Source organism: Mixophyes fleayi, chromosome 4 (assembly GCF_038048845.1).
Source record: "Mixophyes fleayi isolate aMixFle1 chromosome 4, aMixFle1.hap1, whole genome shotgun sequence".
NCBI lineage: Eukaryota > Metazoa > Chordata > Amphibia > Anura > Limnodynastidae > Mixophyes > Mixophyes fleayi.
In genome coordinates, this window is record NC_134405.1 from 70,571,889 (window position 1) to 70,599,209 (window position 27,321).

Consider the following 27,321-nt stretch of genomic DNA (forward strand, 5'->3'; position numbering starts at 1 on the left):
TTCAAAGTTTGACAAGTTCAGTAGGCCTTTGTAAGCATAAAAAATAATTCAAAGGGGAAAAGACAGCCTGCACAATTCAGGTAGTATGGCAAGGGAAGGAACAAAGTCAATATATTAAGACTCATTTGCAAAGCTGCAAAATTGAGCATTCATAAAACTAATGATGTTTACTCCCTTTAAAAACTGTAAGAATCACTTATAGAAACATAGAAAGATTGTCGGCACATAAGAACCGATTGACCCATCTAGTCGTCCCATATTTTTAATCTATGGTAACTTCCTTATTTACTTTTAAGGATATCCTTATGTCTATCCAAAGCATTTGAATTGCTCTACTGTATTAGCCTCTACCACCTCTGATGGGGGACTATTCCATTTATCCACTATCCCTTTATTGTGAGGTAAATTTCCCTCAAATTTCCTCTGAACCTACTTCCCTCCAGTGTCAGTGCATGTCCTCGTGTTCTAGAACTTCTCTTCCTTTGAGGAATGTTCCCCTCCTGTATCCGGTTAAAACCCTCAATATATCTGAAAGTTTCTATCATTTCCCCCCTTGCCCTTCTCTGTTCCAAACTATACATGTTAAGATCTTTTAGTCTTTCCAGGTAAGTTTTGTGCTATTGGCTATGCACCATTTTAGTTGCCTTTCTTTGTAATGTATTTATATCCTTCTGGAGATTTGGCCTCCAGAATTGAACACAGTATTCTAGATGATACCGTACCAATGACCTATACAGTGGCATTATTACTTCTTTCTTTCTGCTAGCGATTCCTCTCCCTATGCAACCAAGCATCTGACTTGCTTTCCTCATTGCTTTGTTACATTGCTTACCTGCCTTTAAGTCACATGAAATAGTGACTCCCAGATGCCTTTCCTCCTCAGTAGTTTCCATGACACCCCATTAATGGCATATTGTCCTTAAGATAGCTAATAATTGGCAATCCTGCTAGAAGCAGTGTGTTCTGTTCTGTCTATACAATACCCTCTTTACAGTCATTAATTCCTATATCTGACTATATACATTGACATGAAATATGTTCTAACACACTCAATTCAAAATGCCATCCTCACACATATGCCTGACAATGCAGCCCACTCCAAACAGCAAACCACCAAACATATCTAAAGAAGATTCCTTTCAGCCTAATGTAAGGCTCGTTTAGGTAACGAGTGGCCAGTCTGACTCATGTAAAAGAACATGATATCATATATGGGAAAGTGATGTTAGAAGATATTGAATTCAATGCTGCTCAGTGGAAAATTAAATTGGATCTTTCACAGTGGTGAAAAACAGTTTGTGAACCTTTGAGAAGTATGTGTATTCCTGTATTAATTTGCCCTAAAATATCATATGATCATTACTTCAGTCCTAATCTATAGAGAGACTCAGATTTAACAAATAACACTGACACAGCGTTACTGTCTATTTTGGAAAACGTATACTTTAGGATTATCAGCACTGTTGAGGGAATAATTTGAGTCACATGTCCCAATTAAGATGAAAATCAATTGAAATCTTTGGTTGTCAGCATCAGGACCTGCTCTTCAAGACTTGGGTTTGTGGAAGTGACTCACATCTGATCAAAAGAGATTTCTGAGGTCATCAAAAAAAAAAGTTGTAGAAACCAACAGGACTGGAAATAGTTTCCAAAGAACTTGGCCTCCGTAAGTCCATTGTCAGCAGTTAGTGTACAAAACAAATCTGCATCATTGGTACTATTCTCAGGAGTGGTCAATCAACCAAACGTTATGAAGTTTCATACAGTATATCTGAGATATGGATGGTAAATAGGACACACCTACCTTCAAGAAGAAACCGGTTCCATCATAAATTATACACCTATATTGTGGCAGCGTGAGTGCAAGACTATGGTGATATTGTCTGTTTACTTCTAAAATAAGCCAGCCTGTAAAACTGGTCCTTGCTGGCTTTACAGCCCTGTCATCAGTTATTCTGAGATTTCTTGTCAGAAGTGAGGGATAAATGTCTACATGCTGTGTGTGTGTGTATAAGGAGCTTGTACATGCTTTGCCAATGCTAATATATTCTCTATAGGTCTCATCATTGCAGGAACCTTTCCCTCCTCTTATATTTCAGCACTCTATAAACTTGCAAAACAATACATACAATTATACAGAGGATAATATATCCCCCACTGTAGGGTAATCATTAGAAGGGACTTAAAAGATCCTGTTGTTCTATAAAAGGGTTCTTAGAACTAATGACATCACACCTTGCTGATTATAACTTCATAAATCACATTACACTATTCATGTTAGTGTGTGTAATTTCATATATATATATATATATATATATATATATATATATATATATATAAACACATACGGTGGGGCAGGATCACTGTACCTTTGTCTGTTATTACACATTTCATGTTCCTGTCATTACTCTGTACAGTGCTTAAGAACATGTAAATAAATAATAATTAATAATAACTTGGTTAGCAGCTTGTAGGTATCATAAAGAATATGTTGGGATAAGGATAACGACCTAACTTCAGCCAAAGCAGCCCATGACAGATATATTCCGGTAGTGACTGGATTCATAACCAAATATAAAACAAATGTATATATAGTTCAGGCAGTGACGTCTTACAGATAACTAGTATTTTGCTGGTTGTGTTTTGCGACAGGATCCTTCCCAGGGTATGTGGGTAAACCCAACCGTAGACTTAGAGACACACACCCCTTCAAAATGTTGCCATGCGGCCACTAATTCTAGCTACCAGCCTTTATTAAAGTCACAATTAATAATAATGAGAGCATATAGGACAATTGTTGAAATGTTTACTAGAAGGATAAATATTCAGCTTCCAGGTTTAACACAAGCTCTGGAATATGACAAGTTCAGCATTTTACGGATTAGCAAATAGTCTTTACGAAGGGATTTGGATATGGTGTAAGCACTAATGCCCTGCAGGTTTATAATGTTTAAACCAATACAGTACTTTATCTTTATATGTTGCATTGTGTGTGTGTGCAATATATATATATATATATATATATATATATATATATATATATATATATATTTAGTGATTTGTGGAATATTTAATGCATTATACCACTTTGGCTACTCTCCTCCTGGGTGATGGACATACAGACTTCCATATTTATAAACAGACTACTTGGTATTTAAAGGGGAAGTGTACATGGAGAAATCTGTATGGTTTATTTGGTGCAGTAGAACAGTTACTATTTCTCATGGCTATTTTCTGTGTGGTTCCCTAGTTTAATGCGCAGCTGAAATAGCTGGTACTGCTCACTGGCTATGCCAGCAGGAGGTCAGGAGAAATCTATTACTAACATTTTATTATTAATGTTCATTTCTAAGGCACCACAAAATTCTGCAGCGCTTTACAGAGCGGTAGCACAATAAGGATAGACACATCTCAAGTAACATCACATACACACCATCTGTACAACAGTACATTATAAAGGAAACGTTTCATTGGATTCAATAGTGTAGAAAAACCCTGTCAAATACAGCAAGTGGAGCAGTGAATGGTAAAGTTAATGATGTGAATAGAAGGACCATTAATGCTGGAGAGAGTCCCACACCCTTGCAGTGCAACATTGTTCCGTGATACCATTCACAGAAGATATATGGACCATACACAGAACACTACATGAGCTAGGTTACCTTACACACATCTAGTGCCTTTCCTGCTTTAACCATCTTTTGCTGGAACAATGCTCCATTGTATAAGAGGGTGTCAAAGGCAATTTCATTGCTGTCATATATAACGTGCAGCCCAGAAAATATAGGTATCCGATGACAAGAAGTCTGGATGGTTACCAGAAACATGTAATTTTCAGCCAAACTGTGGGCTTCAATATTCAGCATTTTCAGGGTACATAAATCCTAATGTTTTTAATGTATGTGCAATGAAGGTCTGCAAACCAGGTTAAGCTCAGGAAGTCTTTTCAAGTTGCTCTATAGAGACAGAGAGCCAAGTTCTATAGACTGAAAGGTGATTTAGGACATTATAGGTGAACATTATTTTATACAAGCAAAAAAAAAAAAATAAAAAAAAAAAAAATCTATTTATTACACAATCTGTCAGCTCTGGGCAGAAAATAAAATGAATGAACACATAACAACAAGTAATGTTTAGCCTCAATAATCCTACCTGGCGTCACCTTTCTTAGGCTGGTGGAATGCCAAGTTGTCGCATACAGCAAGAGGGAAGAGTTACCATGAAATATAATGGTATTATATGATGTATTTTGAAACTGGGGATTGGGGTGGGAGAATCATTAATATCTCTAGGTCATCAATAAACCACATCTCCTATGAGAAATAAATACATCTTGTGGAAAACAAGGAGAAAACCATAAATGCCTGAGGATTTGAAGAGACATGATGCAAGCTAATTATTCATTCAAATAAAATAGTATAAGGTTCTATCGGCTGGTTAATGTTAGGAACTTTCCATGAATAGGCGTTGCTTAAACAAAACTACGTGAACTGTATGTGGCGTGCAGTATGCCAAGCTGTGGTCGACGCCAGTTTGCAACATTGACAAGACCTCTCTGACATTACCACAGCTTCAGTGCCATCTACAGGGTAGTATATGGTAATACACGCTTTTTCACTGTGAAATTGGTCATCTGTATATGTGAGCACTAAATGCCTTAATTGATGCTAAAGGTAGCCAGAATATAGTGGTCATTATAAGAGTACAGTAGAAAGTACAGTACACTAGAAAATGAAACCCAACTTCCGATTGGCTGGTATGATTTACAACACAATTGTGTATTAGCCCCAGTATATTTTTAAACACTGCGTACTATAGGTATCCTTTTCCGTGGGCAAGGCGCCAAGAGTACCCTGTAACCAGACCCATTATTTATTATTATTATCTTTTATTTGTTAGGCGCCACAAGGTATCCGTAGCGCCGTACACAGTACAAACAGTGGACTATACAGGGTGAAACAGTACATAACAATAAACAAAAATACCAATACTTCAAAAGCTCCACACAGGGTAATACAATAAGCACGGAGTAGAAGAACAGGTGAGGAGACAGGAGGGAAGACGGCCCTGCTCATGTGAGCTTACATCCTAAGGGAGGTTGGACAGAACAGGCACAATGGGAGCCAAAGGGAGAGCGAGTGGAGGAGGAGAGGTGGTTAAGTGGATGGTTGGTAGGCTTTACGGAAGAGGTGAGTTTTCAGTGCACGTTTGAAGGAGCACAGAGTAGGAGAGAGACGGATGGAACGAGGTAGGTCATTCCAGTGAAGGGGGAATATAAACGTTAACGAACAGAAGACAGGTAGTCGGTAGTATGGGTCTAATTGTTTATTGTTTCACTTCACAGAATTCATGTGTTTTTTACAAGCATGTTAAGCATCTTTGGTCCTTTGTAAATTTCATACATGAATAGGAGAACAGCAACTTCCCATCTAATGGAATCTTGCATTTTTTTTCCAGTTAAAAACCAAAAATCAAATATCAATAAACATACATATTTAAACATTAACGTACCAACATTTTAAATGGAATACAAAATAAGTAAAAGAAAACAAAAAGGGATGCAAGGTAATACAAAAACAAAATATCACATTTTTATTTTTTTTAATCTTCATTTTTAGTAGTGCATGTGTAGGTCTGAATAAGCCTTCATTTTCTAGGAGTCTGCCAGCTAGGAATGTGAGGATGGACATGAAAGTGTTCAGTCTAGGACACACAATGTACTGTAGGGCGTTTTTTAAAACGTTACCCTAGGTCGCCCCTCTTTGAGCGCCTGACAGACAGGATCCTAGAATGCAGACTACTAGGAGACAGTGTACTAAGCCACAGCAGACACAATCTGGCTGGTAGACAAGTTCCCTGCTCCTGCAGCTCAGATGTCAGTCTAACAATGTGGAGACCCCAGCACAAGACTAGAATGTAAACATGAACCATAACAAAAAGGTAGTTACCACTACATAGGTCTAAACAGAAAGCCAGTTATTTCATTGCTGATCAAACACTATAAAAACGGCAGAACCAAATGCTCTCCGGGTATCGGCACATGGTGAACATTCAACTTAAAATTTTTCCCTATTGCCCCTGGAGAACATTTACACTGCTTAGTAAATATTCATTTACTAAAATGATGATCACAGAAACCATGATGTGGTGCACACAAAGTTCTGGTGATACAAGTAAGTAAAAGTTGGTGAGAAAACAGTTGTAAATTGATCCAGATAAAAGTTCTTTGCAAAAAAAAAAAAAAAAAAAAGGAGGCGGTATTTGAAAGCAGAGTAGAGCAATGCAGTCTTTCCAATAAGATTGGGGCAGCTGGATCACTCGCTTTGTAGAGCCAACAACTGCTCACAACAAACACTTTTCATTCAAAATGTGCAATTCCAACAATAAGCATCAATAATATGGCAGGAATATGATCCAGAACGTGTATTAACCATTCCAGAATGTGCAATACAGGCCACCAGGAAAACCAGGACTAAAGTGCCAACAGGAAGGAGATGGGCTTACTTCTGTAATGCAGCCAGTTCTAGTTATGGTTTTTCTGTATTCTTGCTAAAGTTCTACTACTTTGCCGACACAAAAGAAAGATCATAAAATTGACTGAAACAAAAACAAACAAAAAAAAGCAACCTATAAAACAATACAGGTGGAGAGTTACAGGTTGGCTAAGCCTGTGACAGGGAGTACTAACAAATCACTTCAAATCACTTGTGCTTGTATCATGTTCTCTTCTGCATCAGATCTGACTGATTCCTTGGCACATATAGACATAGGGAGGAAATAGGGAGGAAATAAAAGGCTGTGTCACACAGAGAAGTAGAGAGCCAGATTGTGTAGGAGGGTATTAGACAATCTATTGGCACATACGATTCTTGGAAGGTACAGTCATCAAAATAGTAAAACGGACAAAGTGGTAAAGTGCGTATTTGGCTTGATGAGCAAGTTATTGCAAAATCAGTAGGGCTCTGCCAAGGTTACTGCAAAGGTGATGGCTATTCTACAGTGCTCTGTCTGTGCACAACAAAGTACAATATTCTGGCTTTCAGCATTTGCGAGAGGAACTGTAAATGGATCTAGAGTACAAAGGAAAATAGGGAAACATAAATACAAAAGTAAAAACTGGGCTTTAAAAATGGTAGAAAGAGTGTCTTCTAGGGTCCCCTTCCTAATTTATTCTACGGTCACCGACTTGGCCAAATTTCTCGGACAATCCACCTAAGAGAAAATAAAGCGAGGGAGGTTATAAGTCAATCAGAAAGGCATGGATTATAACAATAGACGTCTTTCCTAGAATCCTTTGCCAGATTTAGCAGTGACCAATACGAGTGTACAAAGCAGAAGAAATGTCCCAATACTACACACAAGAGTAACTTACATCATATCCTCTGAGCACAGCAAGATGGAACGCAAGGAGCTGTAGAGGGATCACACTCAGGATTCCTTGAAGACAATCGACTGTGTGTGGAACTTTAATCGTGCGTTTGATTGTGTTAATGGTCTCTACATCTTCCTTGTCACAGATTACTACTGGGCGGCCCTGGGAAGAGGATAGTGGAAGTGTGTGAATTAAAAAGCCAGAAATGGCACCAATGATATGCAGGTCCCCATCTTGAATGCGTACGGTCCTGGACCTACCTGTCTTGCTACCACTTGCTGCAGGGCATTCTGGCACTTGGTGTAGGCATGATCCCTCATGATGATCATGATAACTGGCATGAGTTTATCCACCAGAGCCAGGGGACCGTGCTTCAGTTCCCCAGCCAAGATCCCTTCTGAATGCATGTATGTGATTTCCTTAATTTTCTGCAGAGAGACAGGACTTTGTGTTACAAACAGTGTATGGTTCTACTATTCGTACAAGAGAAGTTGGCAAAAAATAAAATACCTATACACCAAGAAAGTCACCCCTCCACCTACCAGAGCGCCTTCCAGGCATGTAGCATAGTGATATCCACGTCCCATGATCAGTACAGATTTCTGCTGATACAGTTCTTCTGCCAGCTTCTGGATCTCATCATCAAGGCTCAGTACCTCCTTAATGTTGTCTAATAGAGAAAAGGAGAGATGGGTTACCACAATCAGTGAATACAAAACCATTTTGGCTTTAGCCAACAACTGATCAGCCTCAAGCTCTTAGACTAACAAATACAGTTCTGGCAGGAAGACATAGTTATCTGGCATTCCTAGTACGGATCCTACACAAAGATATGTACGTTGTTTGAGACTTTTGGTAGGCATCATAATTAAAATAGAACCAGGGCTATTTTAGCTATGATGTTCTAGTTATCAAGGGGGCGCCAAGGACACATATCCCCATTACCTCATCTCCACACCCTTCTACCCCTGCACCTATTTTATACATTTTGTTGAGATCACACCTTACTGGACAACAGAAAGTGAAAATATTTTATTTACATTACTATCAAAATGTAGTTATTTCAGCCACAAACAGCAGTGTGATCGCCGACAGTATACATAACCATATTTGTTGAGTTAATATAGAAGTGTATTGTATTGAAAGGAGTTTCATGAGATTACCTGGTAACACTTTCAGGCCCTCTAGAATTTGTTTGCGTCGTCCCTGTATAGATATGCGGTCATCGCAAACTAAAAGTGCAAACATTACAAGTGCCACAAACTGGCTAGTGTACGCCTGTAGACAGAAAAAAATGCTGTTGAAAAATCTGTGCAAATCAGAGTTAAAACATACAAACACTGGTTATACAGCCCATCAGAGGCCACTGGGGGCCCTAGGTTATACAGCCAATAAGCCTAGGCAAGTGGGCTATACAGCCCATCAGAGGCCATGGGGGCCCTAGGTTATACAGCTAATAAGCCTAGGCAAGTGGGCTATACAGCCCATCAGAGGCCATGGGGGCCCTAGGCATTAGGCTATACAGCCCATCAGAGGCCATGGGGGCCCTAGGCATTAGGCTATACAGCCCATCAGAGGCCACTGGGGGCCCTAGGCATTAGGCTATACAGCCCATCAGAGGCCACTGGGGGCCCTAGGCATTAGGCTATACAGCCCATCAGAGGCCACTGGGGGCCCTAGGCATTAGGCTATACAGCCCATCAGAGGCCACTGGGGGCCCTAGGCATTAGGCTATACAGCCCATCAGAGGCCACTGGGGGCCCTAGCATTAGGCTATACAGCCCATCGGAGGCCATGGGGGCCCTAGGCATTAGGCTATACAGCCCATCAGAGGCCACTGGGGGCTCTAGGCATTAGGCTATACAGCCCATCAGAGGCCATGGGGGCCCTAGCATTAGGCTATACAGCCCGTCAGAGGCCATGGGGGCCCTAGGCATTAGGCTATACAGCCCATCAGAGGCCATGGGGGCCCTAGGCATTAGGCTATACAGCCCATCAGAGGCCATGGGGGCCCTAGCATTAGGCTATACAGCCCATCAGAGGCCATGGGGGCCCTAGGCACTAGAAATCATTGTTTTGGGGCAGAAGAGAACAACGATTTATTTTTTCTAACACTAGTCTATTGGCAAGGGATAGAGCACACAGCCTGCTCAGTGCATACTTAAACAGCCTATTTATCTACCAGAACAAATTACTAATCAGATTCCTAGTTTTCCAATTAAGATTTTTGCAATAGGAAGACAGAAATGAAGGCAGGCTTCACTAGCTGCCCATTGGGCAGGTATCAGTGGGCTCCCACAGCTGGCGCTACATGTACATTAGATTCAGGCAAGTGCTCACCTTTGTGCTGGCCACACCTATCTCAGGCCCAGCATTGATGTGGACGCCGCAGTCTGTTTCCCGGGAGATGGAACTGCCAACAGTGTTTGTAATTCCCACCGTCAGGGCACCCCGCTCTTTGCAGTATCGCAGGGCGAGCAGGGTGTCAGCTGTCTCTCCTGAGGAAAACCAGAGAAACCGCTTTATACATTGGGACTAATGATCTGATTGGACGCTGCCATTATTTTCACAAAATAGAAGTATGTATGATTTGCATTGTGCACATAGAGCAACACCTTAAAAACAGGGGTGCGTGGACACAAAGGGACCATTATGCCTTGAGACTGGTCTATTGCACCTTCACATATCTAGAGAAACTGGCCTCAGACCAGAACTACAGAGGAATAAATGCACTTGTCTGACTCCATGGTTTACAAGCTAGAGCTACCATGGTGATGCTGTAATGGACCATGGATTCCCATATAGTTTTCTGTGACTTTAGTTTGAAGTCCAGTGTCCGCTGGTGAGAGACTGTTCTGTGGTCTCCAGGAGTGTCTATATACCAGCGGTAAGAAAGGTTTACTTTGGTAGCCCATGTGACGGTCTTTAATAAAACGGTTAGCATAAGTCAGCCAAATTCGCAGAGGGCAGAGTTGTTGTTCAATTACAATAGGCGTAAAGGCCAAGGAGCCAAGTCTGCTCTACAGATGGATGGGAAAATGTAAGCCATAAGGCTGGGCATAGTAGATGTGCTTACCTGACTGGCTGATGAAGAAGCACACATCATCTCTGAATACCGGTGTGTTCCTGTCCAGAAAGTCACTAGCCAGTTCCACCATGACCGGCAGCTCTGTGAGTTCTTCTAAGATCTGACGCGTCTGGAGAAGAGACGGGGACACCGTTAGCAAGGACAGCCCTCCATGGGTTCTTAAATTGTACAGTCACTTAAAAATACACCTTACAATAATCACCGTCTTCTATAAAAAACAACAACTACTGTACTGCCTCACTGGTCTTCATAAAGCCAAATAGTTTCATATTTATGTTTCTCAAACACATTGTGGTTTTCTACATACATTCCTAGAAATCAAATCTGCATCCCAGATGTGCAGTGTAGCAGTAAGGTGAAGTAACGTTTTGTAGCTGGTTATAGTAATTATTTACAATAAATATGGGATTGCTTTTACCCAGTTACATAAATGTATTTACTGTTTTATTGTCCAACTAAGCAATTTCTTCCTGGGCGCATAATAAGATAACACCAATGTATCTCATTCTTATGCTGGCATTAGGGCACAATATAATCTTATCATGCATATCTTTTACAACCAGATCAGTGGTGGAAGTGGGGGTGTACTTACATTGTTCATACCACCTCTTCTAGATTTCCCCTTTCACCAGTAAACCAGATAAAATATGGGTCTAGAAAGTCTTTTTTTTTTTTTTTTTTTTCTCAGTATTATTGCAATAAATAACATTCTTAAAATTTCAGTTGTGTAAAACACAATATAAAAATATTGGTTGCAATAAACAAAGTAAGCAAAACACTTGCTTGTCACAGACACTGAATTGGAAGAATTAGCATGGGGTGGAAACTGACCGCAAAAATCCAGCTGACTGCCAACACGGAATATTTTCAGCAAACCGAAATAAAAGTTTAGCCATTTTGTCCCATTTTAAATCCAAGGATTTAACTCTAGAGTAAGCCTCAAAAACATAACTTTGCAACCCTTAGGTACACTGGATCTGTGCTTCGCTTGGTGAACGCCGTATAACAGGCACAGAACCATCTAGGTGTGCACCAGGGTATGCCGGCGGGGCCATAGACACAATGGGACCCGATACGCCAAGCGTCTGGTTATGCTACGTTCACTACACATAGTATATCAGAAGTGCAGGTAAGAGTGTACATGCCCTCAGACTCATTAACCAAACAACTGGTATAAAGTTTCAACTCCAACAACCACCACACAATATTACCCTCAGTGTCTGTACGCTGGGTGCCATTGAAATGTAAGTTACATTAGTAGAAACTGGTGAGTTATGCGACTACAAATGTGGTCAGTGCTTTGAAAGAGCTTGTAATACTGGTGTTACCTCAGACTCATCTCTGATAGGATTAGGTTTAAGAGTCTCTTATGAAAGGGATGCCCTTTACCAGATTTGCAGGATATCATTTTTAAGGGTTTATAAACATATTATAAGCTATAGCTTGTCCCCTGGTGAAGGATACTTACAGCTACGCCAGCATGGTAACTGGTTCCGCAGGCGATGAGGATTAGTCGTCTACACCTCTGGATTTCCTTCAGGTGATCCTTCAAACCTCCCAAATTCACTGTAAAAAAACATTGAGATTGACAGTGGGTTCTGATTCTTTATATGAAAGACAATGAGGAACTTGTACAACTTCTATTCGTAGCAGCAAAGCAGAGAAACACTGGATCATGTTATTTAGACTACAATGTGCATTTAAAAAAAAAAAAAAAATTACAGATCCAATTACATGACAATACAGATTTTATAGTCGGACACACTTAAAGGTCTGTCACTTCTGACAAACACATGGTGTACCATGTGTTTGAAACAAATCTTTTACCAGGAGTACCATATACCTGTAACTACACCCCAACACAACAGTCAGCGGGTCCTACCTGTCAGGTCATCAAAGTTGATTCGCCCTCTCATGGTGTTGACTACGGACTCCGGCTGCTCAAAGATTTCCTTCTGCATGAAGGAGCTGAAGTTGCCTGAAAACCAAGTCAGGGGTAATGAGAAGATGTACAGTGTATTATTCTATTATACTCTGCTCATCCTCACTGACCTGCACCTCCGCTGCCCACTTACAGGTACCTCCTATTCTCTATAACCACTTAGGATTACGCCTCCAGGACATCTATGCTGCGCCTCATGTAAGAACCTACCTTGCCCCATCGGCCGTCCCCCAGATCTACATATTTTAATTGTCCCCATAAGGATTCTCTTTAAAGAGGCCCATTATCTCCATCCTTTATGGTTCTCCATCCACCTTACACCATTTCTATAGGACAGAGTATACCATACCCACATTTTTATTTATTTGTACCCCTTAGATTGTAAGTTATTAATTACAGGACGCTCTTCCATTTGTAACTCTCCATAGAACATAAGCGCCTACTATTCTAGCATGTTTCTGACAAGCATGGATCCCTGTGTGATCACAGGAAGTGTAGGTAGAGACCTCCGACCACCACCAGGACACTCACCCTTCATGATCTGCTGCAGCTCCATCTGCAAGGTCTGAATGGCCCGAGCAGGGTGATCTCCTGCACTTCTCTTGATGCGGTGGATAGAGAGGCGCCCATCCACCACAGCGGCCACATCGTCATCTTCTAGGTAGATGACTCTGTTGGTGTGTTCGATGACTGCACTGTAGAACAAATGGTTACATGGTTTTAAAGTGCATTCTCCAACCTTTAAAGCTAATCCGCTCCACAGGCATTGTTATGTAGCAGTTTTGTAGGAGCAGTGTAATGTATGTAGAACTCAGCACAATAGGATGAAAAATCAGGGGAAGGGGATATGTACACAATTTAATTAGTATTTTCTTCCAGACATACGTGTAACGTATTACACATTCTAAAGCATATATGAGGACTATACATACTTCTGTAGACAGAGGCAGTAACATGCTAAGAAAACGTGAATGACCCACAGCAAACTAGTCATGTATCCGTACCCCATTATTGCAAGGTTTAGTTCTTAACTGTTTAAGTGCCAACTCCAACGCCCTCAGACAACCCCAAGGTAGCAGTATCCCCCAGAATGGATGATGGCGAAAAGAACCCTTTACCCCAGTAGGTTACTTGAAGCAATAGTGCGAGGACCCAATCCATTGCCCACCAGTTCTCTCACCTGGCATCTGATGCAAAGTAATATTCCACAGCTTTCTCTTCCACGGGGAACAAGCAAGTCGTACTGTCCACTCTGGGTAGGGTGCAGCCCCCTTTCTTCTCTAAGCCTGAAGAAGACAGAAAGATTTCTTCTTAGTGTTTGCAGATAGTAGACATTAGTGGGAAGAGAAGACAATAAATGTCGGCCAAACCAGAGGAAATACAGCTAGCGGCAGAACAAAGCAGAGTTCGGTTCTGAAAGGATTCAAGCAACCAGATGGTTATGTTGTAGTAAAGACTGCTGTGTGGTGTTACACAAGGTTTAGGTTTGGCATCCAGCTGATACATGTGAGGCTACTAGGACAAGAGTCAATCAATGAACAGAAAAGTCAGCCACTATGTACAAGGTGAGTGGAACCATACGTATGAAGAGGTAGAAATAAACACTACAGGTAGGCGTGTGTGGGGGGGTGGGGGGAGGGGGGATGGGTTCTAAATCTAACATGTGTATTATTAATTCTGAGCTGGATTCAGCTTAACGCAAATGAAAGTATGATTTAGAGGGAATAAAGATGGCAAAAGAAAGGAGACTGCTAGTAAGCGGCTTGGCCATCAGGGTAAGGGCATATCACACTCCAGTTTGAGATTGGTCAATACAATATATTGTAATGCTGCGCATGCGTCATCTACACCAGGAAGTCATCCCCCGAAGGTGAATGGAGTGTGTTACTATGATCACACTGGATACCAAGAAACATAAACCTGCTCAGCTATCCAGAACCACAACATAAGAAACAATACAAGAAGCAGTGAAAATAAAAGCTTGCAGATTATAGAGCAATATGATTAGTACCCAATGAATATACATTCCATAATTTAGGAAGAGCAAGAATATCCTAAAATGTAAGCGATAAAGAAGAAAAACAACATAACCAACCATGTTGTACATGCTCCGAAATGGAAAGAAGAGGTTAAGTACTTTCTGGTACTGTTTCCACTAATGTGAGAGGAGTAACCTGTGTGTAATAGGTGTCAATGTGTATTGTATTCTTAACTACATCCTGTACTGTGAATCCTCTGTTATTACTATTCACTATTATCATCATTACTCCACACCTATTCTACTTAATGATCAGACAGACGATGGTCTCTAAAAGAGCAATAGAGGTTTTAAGTGAATGGGATGTGAACCTAGGGAATGTCATCTTTGAGGCCACTTCCGATAACATTGTAATTTAAATTCAAAATCAGCATGAGCTTCCTGTATATACGGCAATGAGCTAACTCTTGATAACTGTAAACCATGTAGGAAGAGGCATATTTAATGTCTCAGGATTAATATTGTTTCCGGCCCTCAAAACGGATTAAAAAAAAAAAAAAATGGTATGTTATAACTTATGGGGAAGTGGCGCCATCTAGTGTACAAACTGGGATAGCACTGGCACATATTATTCTGAAAGGAGTGTATCTACAGTACACATGAGAATTCAAAGTTTCTAAAATTTGCACATAACTACAGGATACATGAGCATTCAAAACCTGGACAAGACCATGTAGGAGAATAGGTAAATTGGACTTTTTGTACATATTCCCCATACCCTAGTGCCAGAACACTTTATTATGCATGGACCACAGACATACAGGAGACATTCAGTCTTAATGCAACAGTTTAAGAGATCAGTCCTTACAGAAATAACTCAGCCATGTGGCAACCATAGTAACTGCATGTTCTATATGCTATTTTTTCCCTACAAGGCTTACACTGTTGTGATAGTTTTTGGAGAACATGTTCATATTGCATACAGTGCAGTGCTTGTTCCTATTTATGTTATAAATAGACCTTCATGGAAAACAGTACCAAAAACCTGATAATATCATTATATAGTCTTTCTAGGAGAAGGAATAATGAGTCTGGGCAAGGCACCTTTATCCATTACAATGGACAGTCCCTCTAGAGGATAATCCATGCTTTGTGAAACTGCAAGGACAATGAGAAAATGCGACAGCACGAATCAGACAACACATTGGAGATAAAGGCAAACTGTATGCATTTCAGAGCTCTGCAATGCATAGTCACATATAGCGGCCCGGTCACCTTGATATGTTACACATGACAAGAGCAGAGTGATAGGATGTCTAATAATGGATTACAATCAAATGGAGACAATTGTAACGGTTTCTTTCTACAACTGGCAATAAACAGACTGACATCACAATTCTAAAACATCCCTCCATTGTTCTGTTCCCAACAGAATCATCCCTCAACATTCTTTGTGATGACCGTACATGAACAGGGCTGGCAATATCTAGACCAGAGGTGTCCACACTCAGTCCTCATGGGCAACCAACAGTTCATGTTTTCAGGATTCCTTTAATCACAGACAGTGTAGTTAACCTATTGGCTGCATCAGTAATTATCCCAACTGTTTCTACAGACAGAAATCTAGAAAACGTGACTTGTTGGTAGCCCTTGTGTTTGAACACTTCTGATCTAGAGGATATCTCTGAACCAGAGATGGTCAGTTAGTTCACTGTAACTGAATGCTTAGAGTGTATTGTTTTGTGTATTGCTTTATTGAGGTTACTATTGAATTAATAGACTGCATTTTCTGGACCAGCCCACAACACGTCTGCTTGACAGTACATTAAACGCCAAGGAACCCCCCGGGCATGAAGTTTCTCTATGGTACTGTGGTTACCTGAGCGGTACAGGATGGGGATGTGATCCGTGGATAGCTTGTGTTCACTCCATACGCCCATCAAAAGTGGGCTACCCCTCCTACAAGATAATCAGTCAGATTTAAAATTAAGGGCAACAAGAGCAGAGCAAATAAAGTTATCAGTTATGAAGAATTAGAAGATAAAATTACCTGGTGCCAACAGCCTGGCCTGGGAAGTGCACGCTCTTAAATACCAGTGCAAAAGCCCCTTCCTGTCAGATATAGCACAAGGAATGGGTTTAAAATTAATTTATGTCAAATCATTATATATACACAAGTCATGGAGACTGGATGCACTTTGATAACGTGCATGAATGTGTTAGACAAGTATGCACATACAGTAAGTATGCATAAAGTATGCACGCAGTACATTATACCACAACAGACTGATTCCATGGATACCAATAATGATAGTCACCATGTGTCTGGACCATCTATGGTAAATGGTTTAGTTTGCTCACCAACTGCTGGATAACCCTCTCCACAAGGGTGGCGAAGCTGATGTCATTGTTCTCCCGGTTGTCAAACATATATTTCACAAGCTTGGCAATAGTTTCTGTGTCAGTCTCAGACTCAAACTCGTAACCTTTGCTCTCCTATAAACAGCAAGTTAATGAAACAGTAATTACACCCCATTCTGATGCACTGCTTTGTCCATGTGATCAGACTATTACAGAGCGATTGCCACATCAGCCCCCAACGACCTAGGTACTTTGTAGGCAGCATTTTTTTTTGCTACGTGCTGGGTGAACAAAGTCAAAATTATAAACACAAAACAACTTGTCCCCGATTACTCATTTTTATCAAGCAATTAGTGTGTCCCTGGAATTCCCTTAAATGGGTTACATTTTACAGTTTATTTTGATACGAAATGTTATTTTCTCTAGTTTTTAGAACATTAGAGGCTACAAATGAGCTTGCAAATTTCTCTCCCCTCTACCCCAAACACAAAAATCATGACTGCATGTAATAGACCCTATAGACTTGAGTGCAAGTTCTACATTTCCACTGGGGGCTGCCATAATCTCTCCCAAAGTAGGCGAACGGGAATGTTTTGCTCCAATCGGCTACTCTTTACATAAAGCCACTCACCAAAAACTTCTTCAGGTCCTTATAGTTTGTGATTATTCCATTGTGTATAACGATGAACTCTAGAAGGGGGAGAAATGTGACGTTATTTCCTGCTGCTAGAAAAACACCTCAGCTATAAAGAATTCAAGAGAAATCTGGAGACCACATGCTTGGTACAGACACACACTTAATGTTGGTTTTATTTCCACAATTCCTTTATCATGTTCGAACCACAACTTACTCTATATCTTCTTGTTTGTGTTTTTATTTTTTACAAAACAGCTAGTGCAGTCCACAGCAAGTAAAATGTTGCCACAGTATAATTCTGACCCTTCTATACATCTGGCATTATTGTGTAAAGAATTGGGAAGGAGGGGGGGGGGGGGGGATAAGGGACACTGGAAACAATAAATTGGTACAAGGTAGGATGATTATGTACAGCAGAGAGGACTGCCATGAAGTAAACATATATACTCTATATTACTCATAAAGAGCTAATTAATAACATGATTTGTTGAAGCATAACTTTATTTATTTTTTATAAACACTTTGCAAGCTCCAAGTGACAAGAAAAGCAGGAGATGGCCATAGACTATGTAGAGGTAACATACCGTTGTTTTTATCAGAGCGCTGTGGGTGACTGTTTGTAGGGCTGGGTTCTCCATGAGTGGCCCAGCGGGTGTGTGCAATACCCAGATGAATCTCAAACTCAATATCCAGATCCATATTCTCCTGCTCTGTAAAAGAACATTGACAAGAGAGAACTGGGTAAGTCAGTAGGAACGAGAGGTGCAGCTGTCCTGCACCAACAGGACAGACCACAAGGAGGCGTCCACTCTTCAGCACAAGGATTAATATCATACATGGCCTTTTCTGCCCAGCCATTGTGCTAGATAGTGCAGCATGTTTCCAATTTAAAAGAACATATTTTTTCACTCTGTTAGTCTCCCAGGGGTCAGATTTAGAAAGAAGAATAGAAAGACAGGGGCAGGGTTAGATATCGGTTAATGCTCTAGTGAGGGGTATAACTGCATGTGGCAAACTTTTTTTTTTTTTTAAAATGCTAAAGAATTCCTAGGTCAGGCCTCTATCAGTCCAGGGGGTATATATTTTTCCTTCAGGAAAAAGTTGAAAGCACATGAAAAATAGCCACATCTAACATGTTTAATTACTGCAATCAGGAATGTTAGTGTATAGTGAAAGGAAATGGCCCACTTTGCAGGGGGGCTTGAGAGAAATAGTATGTACAGTGAAAAAAAAAAAAAAGGTAGAAAATTGGATTACTGCAGTAAAATTAGGACATGATCAGAATACATTAGGATATAAAAAAATAAAGTTGAAATTCTATTAAAAGCAAATTCAATTGGAAAGTGTCCATCATTATTGGATTTTCCAGCTGGGTTAATTAGCTGGCATGTTTCCAATTTCGTGGAACGCTCTGTAAGTTTAGTTGTGCCTAAATGCCGGATTGCATCCTGGACTCCTGTGGCAGGCTTAAAGCTTTTGGGGATAGAGGTGGGGGGGGGGTTTGTGAATAAATGACATTTTCCTGTAACTGTTTTCGTTGGAAAACATAACTGGCACTAGGATCACAACGTGTTCGGTTTCACGTCATTAAAAGAGACCTCGCCATCACACTTCTATTAAACCTCCACGTATGCAGTCTACAGTCATTTGGGATCATACTCTGGGTTTAACCCTTTTGGGTTTAACGAGAGAACTGTGATGTACTCTGTCTGCCGCTTGAAGCATACAAGCAGACCCTGTTGGTCTCATCACACAGGATCACTGTCGGGCAATTATTTTTTCCGGGGGGCAGTGGGTATGGCGCTTGGATTATGTTTTGTTACTATGGAAACTAATATTAGGATTTGGCCCTGGGGAGCTGAGCATCTTACCCCCCTCTAGGTATTTAAATAACTCAAGTTTCCTGAACGGAGCATCATATTTCAAACAAAAAAACATTGCGAGGGGCCAAGAGGAGGAAAGGTTTTTATTACATTCATGTGCAAAATCTTCTGCTTTATGGTTCGCCATGAGACTAATAACTTACACAATTCAGAATGTACTTGGACAGGATTGTAAATAAATCTTAGAAATAGGAAAAGTAGGATGACCTGGTGCCAGCCTTATGCAGGATGAAAAACTAAAATATCGCAAAACATAACTCTCTCTGGGACTGCAATTCAGGACTAGATTAATGTGCAGCACGGCCGAGGGCTAGAAATTACTCCTCTAAAGTTTACACTGCACACTCAGTGCGAGCTGCAACTTGACAATATAGTGTACTACAGCAGCTAAATAGCACAGGATCCCGGGGTCATATTAATATATATTAGTTTGGATGACAGATAGAGCAAAATTCTTATAGAATCAACTTCCTCAGGATACTTTAAGAGCCATAATGCTATAGAAATAAACATTCAGAGTGAATATTTTAGTGGTACACACAGGAGCCCTACTCAAGTGTCTATACTCTGACAACTGTAAGGTGACTTCCTATGTCTGCGGCTAGGTAAAGGGACTAACGCCACGTACTGTTTAGCTCGTCATCCAAGGCCTTGACTTTCCCCTTTGTCTTAATGAGTTGGATGTTGCTACTGTTCTTCTCCCAGTTCTTTTCATTGCCGCCATCAATACCAACACCTGGAATGGGAGGGGTAAGAAATAAACCAGTCAGGGGATCTGTGTTTCCCGTCACACCACATATCATACAGGCCTAGAACATTTCTAATAATGCACAAGCAGAGATTTTCTCTTAATGCGGAACTCCAGCTTCTGTCAACTTTACCTTCTTTGTCTAGTCAGAATGATAAAGCCGGACAAGAGAAGTGTATAGAAAAGTCCGATTGATTACACCCTATTTGTGATAATAAACAATGACCAAATTCTAAAATGAATTTTGCAGTGACAACAAAAAAACTTTTTGTAACTAAATATAACAAATAAATTTCCCTTGAAATCAAGCAGCACAGCCATTATTAGACATTAATGTCAGATGCTATGTCATGTATATTATTCAGCTCGGTAATACAAAAATAAAGGATATATTTAACTTATTTATCAACCTAAACTAGTAGATAGTGACGGACAGGTTTGTAGCCTTGTGTGCAGAAATGCACTGTAAGGATTGGTTGATTCATACAAAGAGGCAGGGCATAGCCACTGAGATGATAGGCTCAAGATGTAGAAGGAACTCAAGCTGCCTGCAATGGAGTTCTGAGCGAATACTTTATCATTTACCAGAGCTGTAGTGGAAACACTGAAACATGTATTTTCTGTTCATTACACATAGCTGAACATTTCAGTTTTGATGGAAAATTAAAGGACAGAGTAGCCTATGTGAAAGGTTTAAAAACAACAATGCACATAGGTTTATTTGTGTTCTTTAAATAGCATTTCTGATTTATCCATAGATCAGCCTTACAAAAGTCTTTCAGAGGTTACAGTACACAGAGCAGACAGAGTTCAGAGGGGCGTTCCGAAGCCTCTCTGCTCATTACTCATGTACCAAGTGACTGTGGTTGCCATAGAAGTCACGAGACACTGTGCAGAATTCAAAATTATTAATAGCAGCCTGAAGATACATACCAAGGAAAATGGTAAATACAAATACTTCTTATAGTCTGCTAGTTATTTCTGTTAAAAAAAACACGCCTTATTTTTTTTTACAAAGGATTGCGCTCAAAGTTCAATAGTGCTAGTGACAGATATATAGGTTACTGAACATATCTGTTTACTTACATTTAATTGACTTCAAAATACATTCTTAAAACGTACCATGGAGACAGTCTTTTGTGATTTGAGCCAATATTAATGAAAATACAATCTACCACCTCATTAGGATCCAGTGACATCACTAAGGTGCAAATACTGCAGAATAGAACTAAACTGTGAACCAGTGACATTTATGGTTTAGTAAGGTTACTGCTTTCTAGTGAAGTAATTGGCTGAATTCTCATGATATAACTCTCAAAACAGCTGTTTCAACTGTGTAGTTTAAACGCCTACATGCAGAACGAATATTCAGGTGAGAACGTCCAGTGGTGCAGCTTTCTATACAGTTCTCAGCATTCCATACACCTCACCTGCAGAGTCATATCCTCTGTACTCCAATCTCTGAAGACCTTTGATAAGTCTCTCAAGGATCTCACGCCTGGTGCGGGGCACATGGTAGTTGAGGTAAGCAAAAATTCCTACAGAAACAAAAATAAAATCAATGCTAAGTAAAGTGGATTAATGGGGTCACTGAGGTAGTAGAGAACAAAACAAAAATCTGTAACATAAAATATAAATTTTCACCATCAGCCACATAGAAAATGGCAACAAACAAGTTTGTGTCCCGCATTTATTTACATAGTCCAATTAACCGTTTTCAGTACCTTGCAAGCCATAATCTCATACCTTCCAACAGTCTCGATTTTGTGATGCTAAATGCTGGAAGCTGTGCATAATCTTGCAGCTACTTCTACTTGTAAAAGATAAAATAACCAGCACAGTTGGTGGAAGGTCAGAAATACCCACTGGCAGTGACCAAAATTAACACCAAATTATAAAAACAGTAAATGCAAGACAGGTTAACTCTTTGTGCATAACCAATGTAGCATCTTTATTATTGTTTTATTTTAACAGAAATAATTTTGTGTATAGTATGATTGGCTGATTTGAATGTTGAACTCGATACTGAATGGGTGATCATATTATTAACATTGGTTGCAGATCAGATTGTTTAGTTATCATCTCAAAGAAAGGTACTGTGCACCGTACCTAAACTAATAAAAAAGTTGACAATACTCCATTTAATATCTGTCCCCCCAGAGAACAACAGTAGTGGTGCTCCCTCCCCAGGGACACCTATCGTCACCTCAAGAAAACTACCAATATCTGCAATTTCAGAGAAGGAGACAGAAACAGCCAGCAGTGCTGAAGAGTATACTGAACGCAGGTGTCAAGTTTTCAATGGCCAAAACTGTGAATGATTGCAGTACGTGACTGGCTTCCAGAGGCTCTGGTCCAATCAGGTTACACTTACACTACATTCCTTCGTCTAGTAGTTACAAATAGATAACGGTGATCGTTCCAAAGTGATTCCAGACCTGCTAGTCCAAGGTGGACAAATACTTTAAAGCGAACTGCCCAAGCATGCAGGGTTCTCGGCTATAAATTCCATACAAGAATTTCTGCACTGTTGCAGCAGAAATTGGAAAATAAAATACCAGGTCTAATTTAACCTTTAGGCTTCATAGTGTGATCCAAGTAGTTAACCTGCCAGGGCACAGAGACATGAGGAGCAGTCTGCGTGCTCCAATGGTGGGAGTTGTGGTTTCAAATAAATATAGCATTGAGCACACCATCTGAAAAGTCATCTTTATAGACCTTATGGAACCATGCCAGACAGAGAACATTCACTTTCACATTTAGGACTAAAACTCTATTCAGAGGACAAAATGCAAGATCCTGAAAATCACAGACAACAAAAGTTGCTTTTAGAGAATAGCATTTCAACACATTGAAATTACACAATAACACGCAAACAATAAAACTCAATTCACAATTCTAGATTTTATAGACTACAAACATAAAAATAAAAAAAAAACAATTCTGTAGCTAACGGAATCTTGTGATACATCTAAAAATGTTTTCTTATGGGGACAGAGTTTGTGATATCATTTGATTTAGATCCAATATGCAGTAGAGTACAAGGACTTATTGACCGTTTCAGGCATTTCAGACTGAAGCTTACATAGACTTCTGATTCATTTGCATTTCAATCTCCATGAACCAGCTAAAATTTCATTAAGATGTTATGGGGAGAAATTCCAGGATGAGCTGTCCATTCTATCACTGAAATACCCCAGATGACGGCCTCACTCATAACATGGCTCATTATCAAAATAATGACTTCACCTTCTCGGACACACCCATCTATCCTGTTCCGTAGAGAAACTTAATTTACATGATATTCAAACAGTATCTGCTAGGTAATTAAAATGTTTACTAGTTTGTATATTACAACTGATAATAAATCATTAATGTTGTCAAAATAGATCAGACCTTCTACCTACTGCACAACATAGTAGTGTTTGTTCTAGTAAGGCCTGGATTTGTGTGGGAAAGTCATTTACATGGAAGGGGAGCCGATTACCTCCGCAAAATATTTTCTACTGTATTAGATGTTAGCATATTAAATACATAAATGTGCATTTATTAAATAACTTGTACAAACAAGCAATACAAGAGGTTTGGTAGTTTAACAGAGATAATAGAGAAAGCATGATCAGTGCGTCATTTATATATTTTTAAACTTCGGAAAATGGAATGGGTTAGAAGGAAATGAGGGAGTTATGCCAAGTGTGAATGGGATTATTCATTGTTATGTGTAAGGGCCACACAATATATTAAGATTGCACAGTAGGAATATTATTGAAAACGTACTGAAATAGTTATGGGACAGAGATGGGCGAGTTCAACATAAACCAAGGCAAGATAGAAAGAGAGAGATGCATTTTTTTTAATAGACACATTCTGCAATAATAAGTAACAAAAACCAGGTGTGTCAAATGCATATTGTTCAATCAGGTCAAGAAAGTCAGCATTCCTTTCATAGATTACTTTCACTGCAGCTTGGCTGGTGATGCTGTAACAATTCTTACTGTGAATTTCCTCCCATAATAAAATGATCAACTCTAAATCTTCACATAGTGGGTCAAATTTAAATATGCCAGAGCCATTACTGGCTAGGAGTTTATTAAAAAAAAAAAAAAGATATTAATTGCCAAAATGCTACAATCGGAGACCCACAAAGTTACGCAGTAGTAGAAATTGTATTATGACAAGGAATCAACCATTGATTGCTTGACATACAGCAGGCAATAAGGGATGTATTGCAAACAATACATATTGTGTCATTGGGTTCTAGTTAATAGCAGAGTGTAGTTACCCATAACTACTAATGGGGCATCAGCTTTCATTCATCTGAATTGCTCAAAGCTGATCTCCAGTTGCTATGGGTTACAGCACATCATTACTCTTGCCTCCATGTCATTAAAGAAGTTGGATTTTCATGACCAATTGTGAAAAAGCATTTTGCCAGCAATTAAGCCACTGAACTTTGCTATTTAGACCATTAAAATATATTGGTGTAACTTCAGGTAAGCGTAGAGAGAGCGATATCAATGAAATCTGTGTGTGGAATTAATGTAGTGTGTGATGGTATTAATATAGTGACTGGGGGGGGGGGGGGGTATTAATGTAATATGCGAATATAATTTTACATACACAATATAAAGATTTGTACACATGTTCTGAAAAAGATCTGTCACAGTAAAAGTTATCAGCTGTGTGAGAAGAAAACTAGCGTGTACTTTCCGGTTTTCAAACTGCAATGAGATTCCTCTACTCTTACAAAACGTAATTATTTGTAGCAAAAGAATATGCATTCCTGTATAATTAAAGGCAGAAACAAGGTTGAATAGAGTTGATTGATCTGGTTGGCAGAGAAGTGTCAGATTACATGTTCTAGAAGTATTACGGAAATTAGTGTAATAAAACATTTTCATGCACGTTCTTCCTGGTTCCTTACTTATACAGTGCTGAGTGAATATTTAAAACCATGTACCCGGTCTTAAACAGTAGAACCAGTGTTTATGTGCAGATTTTTGGTAACACGTACCACATTAAGATGGCTAGCCTCACTCAAATGCTGAATTTGTAACCAAAAAACATCCAAGTCCCTTTTAGCTTTCACTTCTCTTACAGTCATGCCATTTCATGATAAAATCAACCACCAGTGTCAAGAAAGCAACACTTTCCTACACTAGAGGAGGCAAAACAATGCATATCATAAACACGAATATTCTTATAGATCAGTCTAACAAATAAGAGCTAAAAAGTAAGATCAAAACAAAGTATTCATTTTAGGCACAAAAAAAAAAATCTGGTGTGGTTTATAAGAACATCCACAAGACTGCACAATGTATTAGGTGATATGATGAATATAATCACCCAGTCAGAGATTTCAAAATAACAAGTTCTATCCTGCATTATTTAACTTTAAAGCCACACACACAACAATAAATAATGGTAAATACAAACTACTTTGTATTTGACAGACACTCCTATAAAGACCTTATACAAATGGAAATAAGTTGCCAATTTGCATAGTCATTATCAGCACATTAACATACATCAAACAAAGGCAAATATGTGCAGGACAGACAAGAGTCCTGTGAAGTGTTAAATCAACATAAAGGTATCATCACTATGCCAGCAATACACATTCACCAGGGAGTTGTCTATTAAACTAGAGTCTGACTGTTAAATGCATTACAGAAACCCAATACACACTTATTTCCATATAAAATATTTTTGTTTAGAAAGGACAGTGCTCAATTGGGTTGAAGAGGCTTTTAAAATATGGGGATGAAAGTAGAACAGAGGTGTCTCTGTATGTGGTAAACACAACTAAGCACACATCCTAGGTAACAGGATCTGGATAAGAAGCAATCTCACATCTGATCTACAGAAGAAGCAATCTAACCTCAGCTTCTTCAACAAACTGAATAGCTGATCTACTATAACCATAGACTAATCGCATGAAGCAGATGTTACACATTCCATATACAATTCCTAAACAACAAGGGGCCAATAAAAAGATGGTGGTGACAAGAGCCATATATTAAACTGATGTGACCACCCAGTGTGACTGGGAAACATCAGAACATTTTCCTAGAATACACAATTAACTTATTGTATGCCAGCTTTGAGCACTGAAAACATTAGTCAGTTTTACACTTCCAAATAATGTGTGTATGTTGCACAGATTTATATAATATACAGTATATACAGTAAGCTACTGAAATATGTAAAAGACAAACAACCCATTGTGCTTAGCCTTACACAAAAACCTGTCCCAATGCCCAAGTGAATGATACCTTAAAATGGCGTTGTGGCGCACTGCCAGGGTTTCACTTGGCAAAAGAGGGGCAGACAATTCTTAAGTAAAAGTTTCCCCTGTTCTTGCTTCCATAGACACACACACCTAGCTAGACTAATAAGACTGATGCCAACTGGCATCATCTATGGACACTATCACAAGCATAGATAGAAGGGGTGATGCCAATAAAGTAACCAGACACACATATATATATATATATATATATATATATATATATATATATATATATATATATACATACACACACACACACACACACACACACATACATACATATATATAAGACTACATGCAAAAAAAAACAACAGACTTGAAAATGTGCCCAAAAAGATGCCAATGGCCATGTGAAAGTGCCATAGAAACATCAGTGTGCGAAGTGAGCCCCATAGATACCAGTAGCATTGCCCATGATAGCAGTGATAAGGAGACAGATGCACAAGTCAGTAAGGGAGGAGAGAGATACAGGGATGGGTCAGGGACCCCGCAGATGCTACACACCAGGATATGTCATTGGCTGAGGAGACAGGGCCAGGGGCAGCAGTATGTGCTGGCACTGCAGGGATACTCACCACACATGGTTGCTGGATTATACTGCGGTCACTGTAAGATGTCACGGACTGTCCTCCACTCACTCTGCAGCTAGAGCAGCATAAACGACCCTAAATAAGGACCACTAATCTTACATTTGACGTCATGAGAACAATCCTTATTCTTTCTATTGGTCACCTCTACGCCAGTCAGTCCCGGCGATCGCAGCCATTGGGCACTCCCCTACTCTGGTCCCGCCCCCCGCCGCCGTCTCTTCCATTGATTGGCTGCAGAGGCAGTAGGCGCCGTTTGCTGCCAGCAGCAGTGACGTGGCCGGATCCAACTCTATCTAGACACCAGGGAAACTGTGACTCCGCAGAGTGGGAGGGGCCGTGTGTACACGATGGGCGGGGTCGGTGACGTCAGGGCAGCCTTAACCCATTCACAATACTGTTCTCAGAACAGTGTTCTGTACAAGTCATCTCA

At 39.8% G+C, this 27,321-nt stretch overlaps 1 protein-coding gene across 2 annotated transcripts; it reads right to left on the bottom strand.

Moving 5' to 3' along the window:
• Nucleotides 1–5,310: 5,310 nt before the first annotated feature.
• On the bottom strand, nucleotides 5,311–27,020 carry LOC142151592 (glutamine--fructose-6-phosphate aminotransferase [isomerizing] 1). 2 transcript variants are annotated; one of them, XM_075207400.1, is made up of 20 exons: nucleotides 26,877–27,020; nucleotides 21,440–21,547; nucleotides 19,890–19,997; nucleotides 17,963–18,088; nucleotides 17,373–17,431; nucleotides 16,742–16,876; nucleotides 16,431–16,492; nucleotides 16,260–16,339; nucleotides 15,485–15,538; nucleotides 13,583–13,688; nucleotides 12,934–13,097; nucleotides 12,343–12,438; nucleotides 11,929–12,026; nucleotides 10,449–10,569; nucleotides 9,713–9,870; nucleotides 8,536–8,650; nucleotides 7,915–8,042; nucleotides 7,633–7,800; nucleotides 7,373–7,534; nucleotides 5,311–7,212 (listed from the first exon to the last, which is right to left on the bottom strand). In XM_075207400.1, exons 1-20 carry the CDS (start codon nucleotides 26,881–26,883, stop codon nucleotides 7,168–7,170), a joined length of 2,100 nt encoding a protein of 699 aa, XP_075063501.1. In that variant the 5' UTR covers nucleotides 26,884–27,020; the 3' UTR covers nucleotides 5,311–7,167. The 2 variants fall into 2 exon arrangements, with proteins under 2 accessions (XP_075063501.1, XP_075063502.1); XM_075207401.1 differs by lacking the exon at nucleotides 15,485–15,538 and having other exon boundaries at nucleotides 26,877–27,018.
• Nucleotides 27,021–27,321: the final 301 nt, after the last annotated feature.

What these genes read in the sequence shown, in the direction of transcription:
- LOC142151592 (XM_075207400.1), bottom strand. An exon ending in GCTGCAGCAGATCATGAAGG is followed by an intron (nt 12,439 to 12,933) that starts GTGAGTGTCCTG and finishes CTTGGTTTTCAG; the next exon opens with GCAACTTCAGCTCCTTCATG. An exon ending in CATGCCTGGAAGGCGCTCTG is followed by an intron (nt 7,801 to 7,914) that starts GTAGGTGGAGGG and finishes GTCTCTCTGCAG; the next exon opens with AAAATTAAGGAAATCACATA.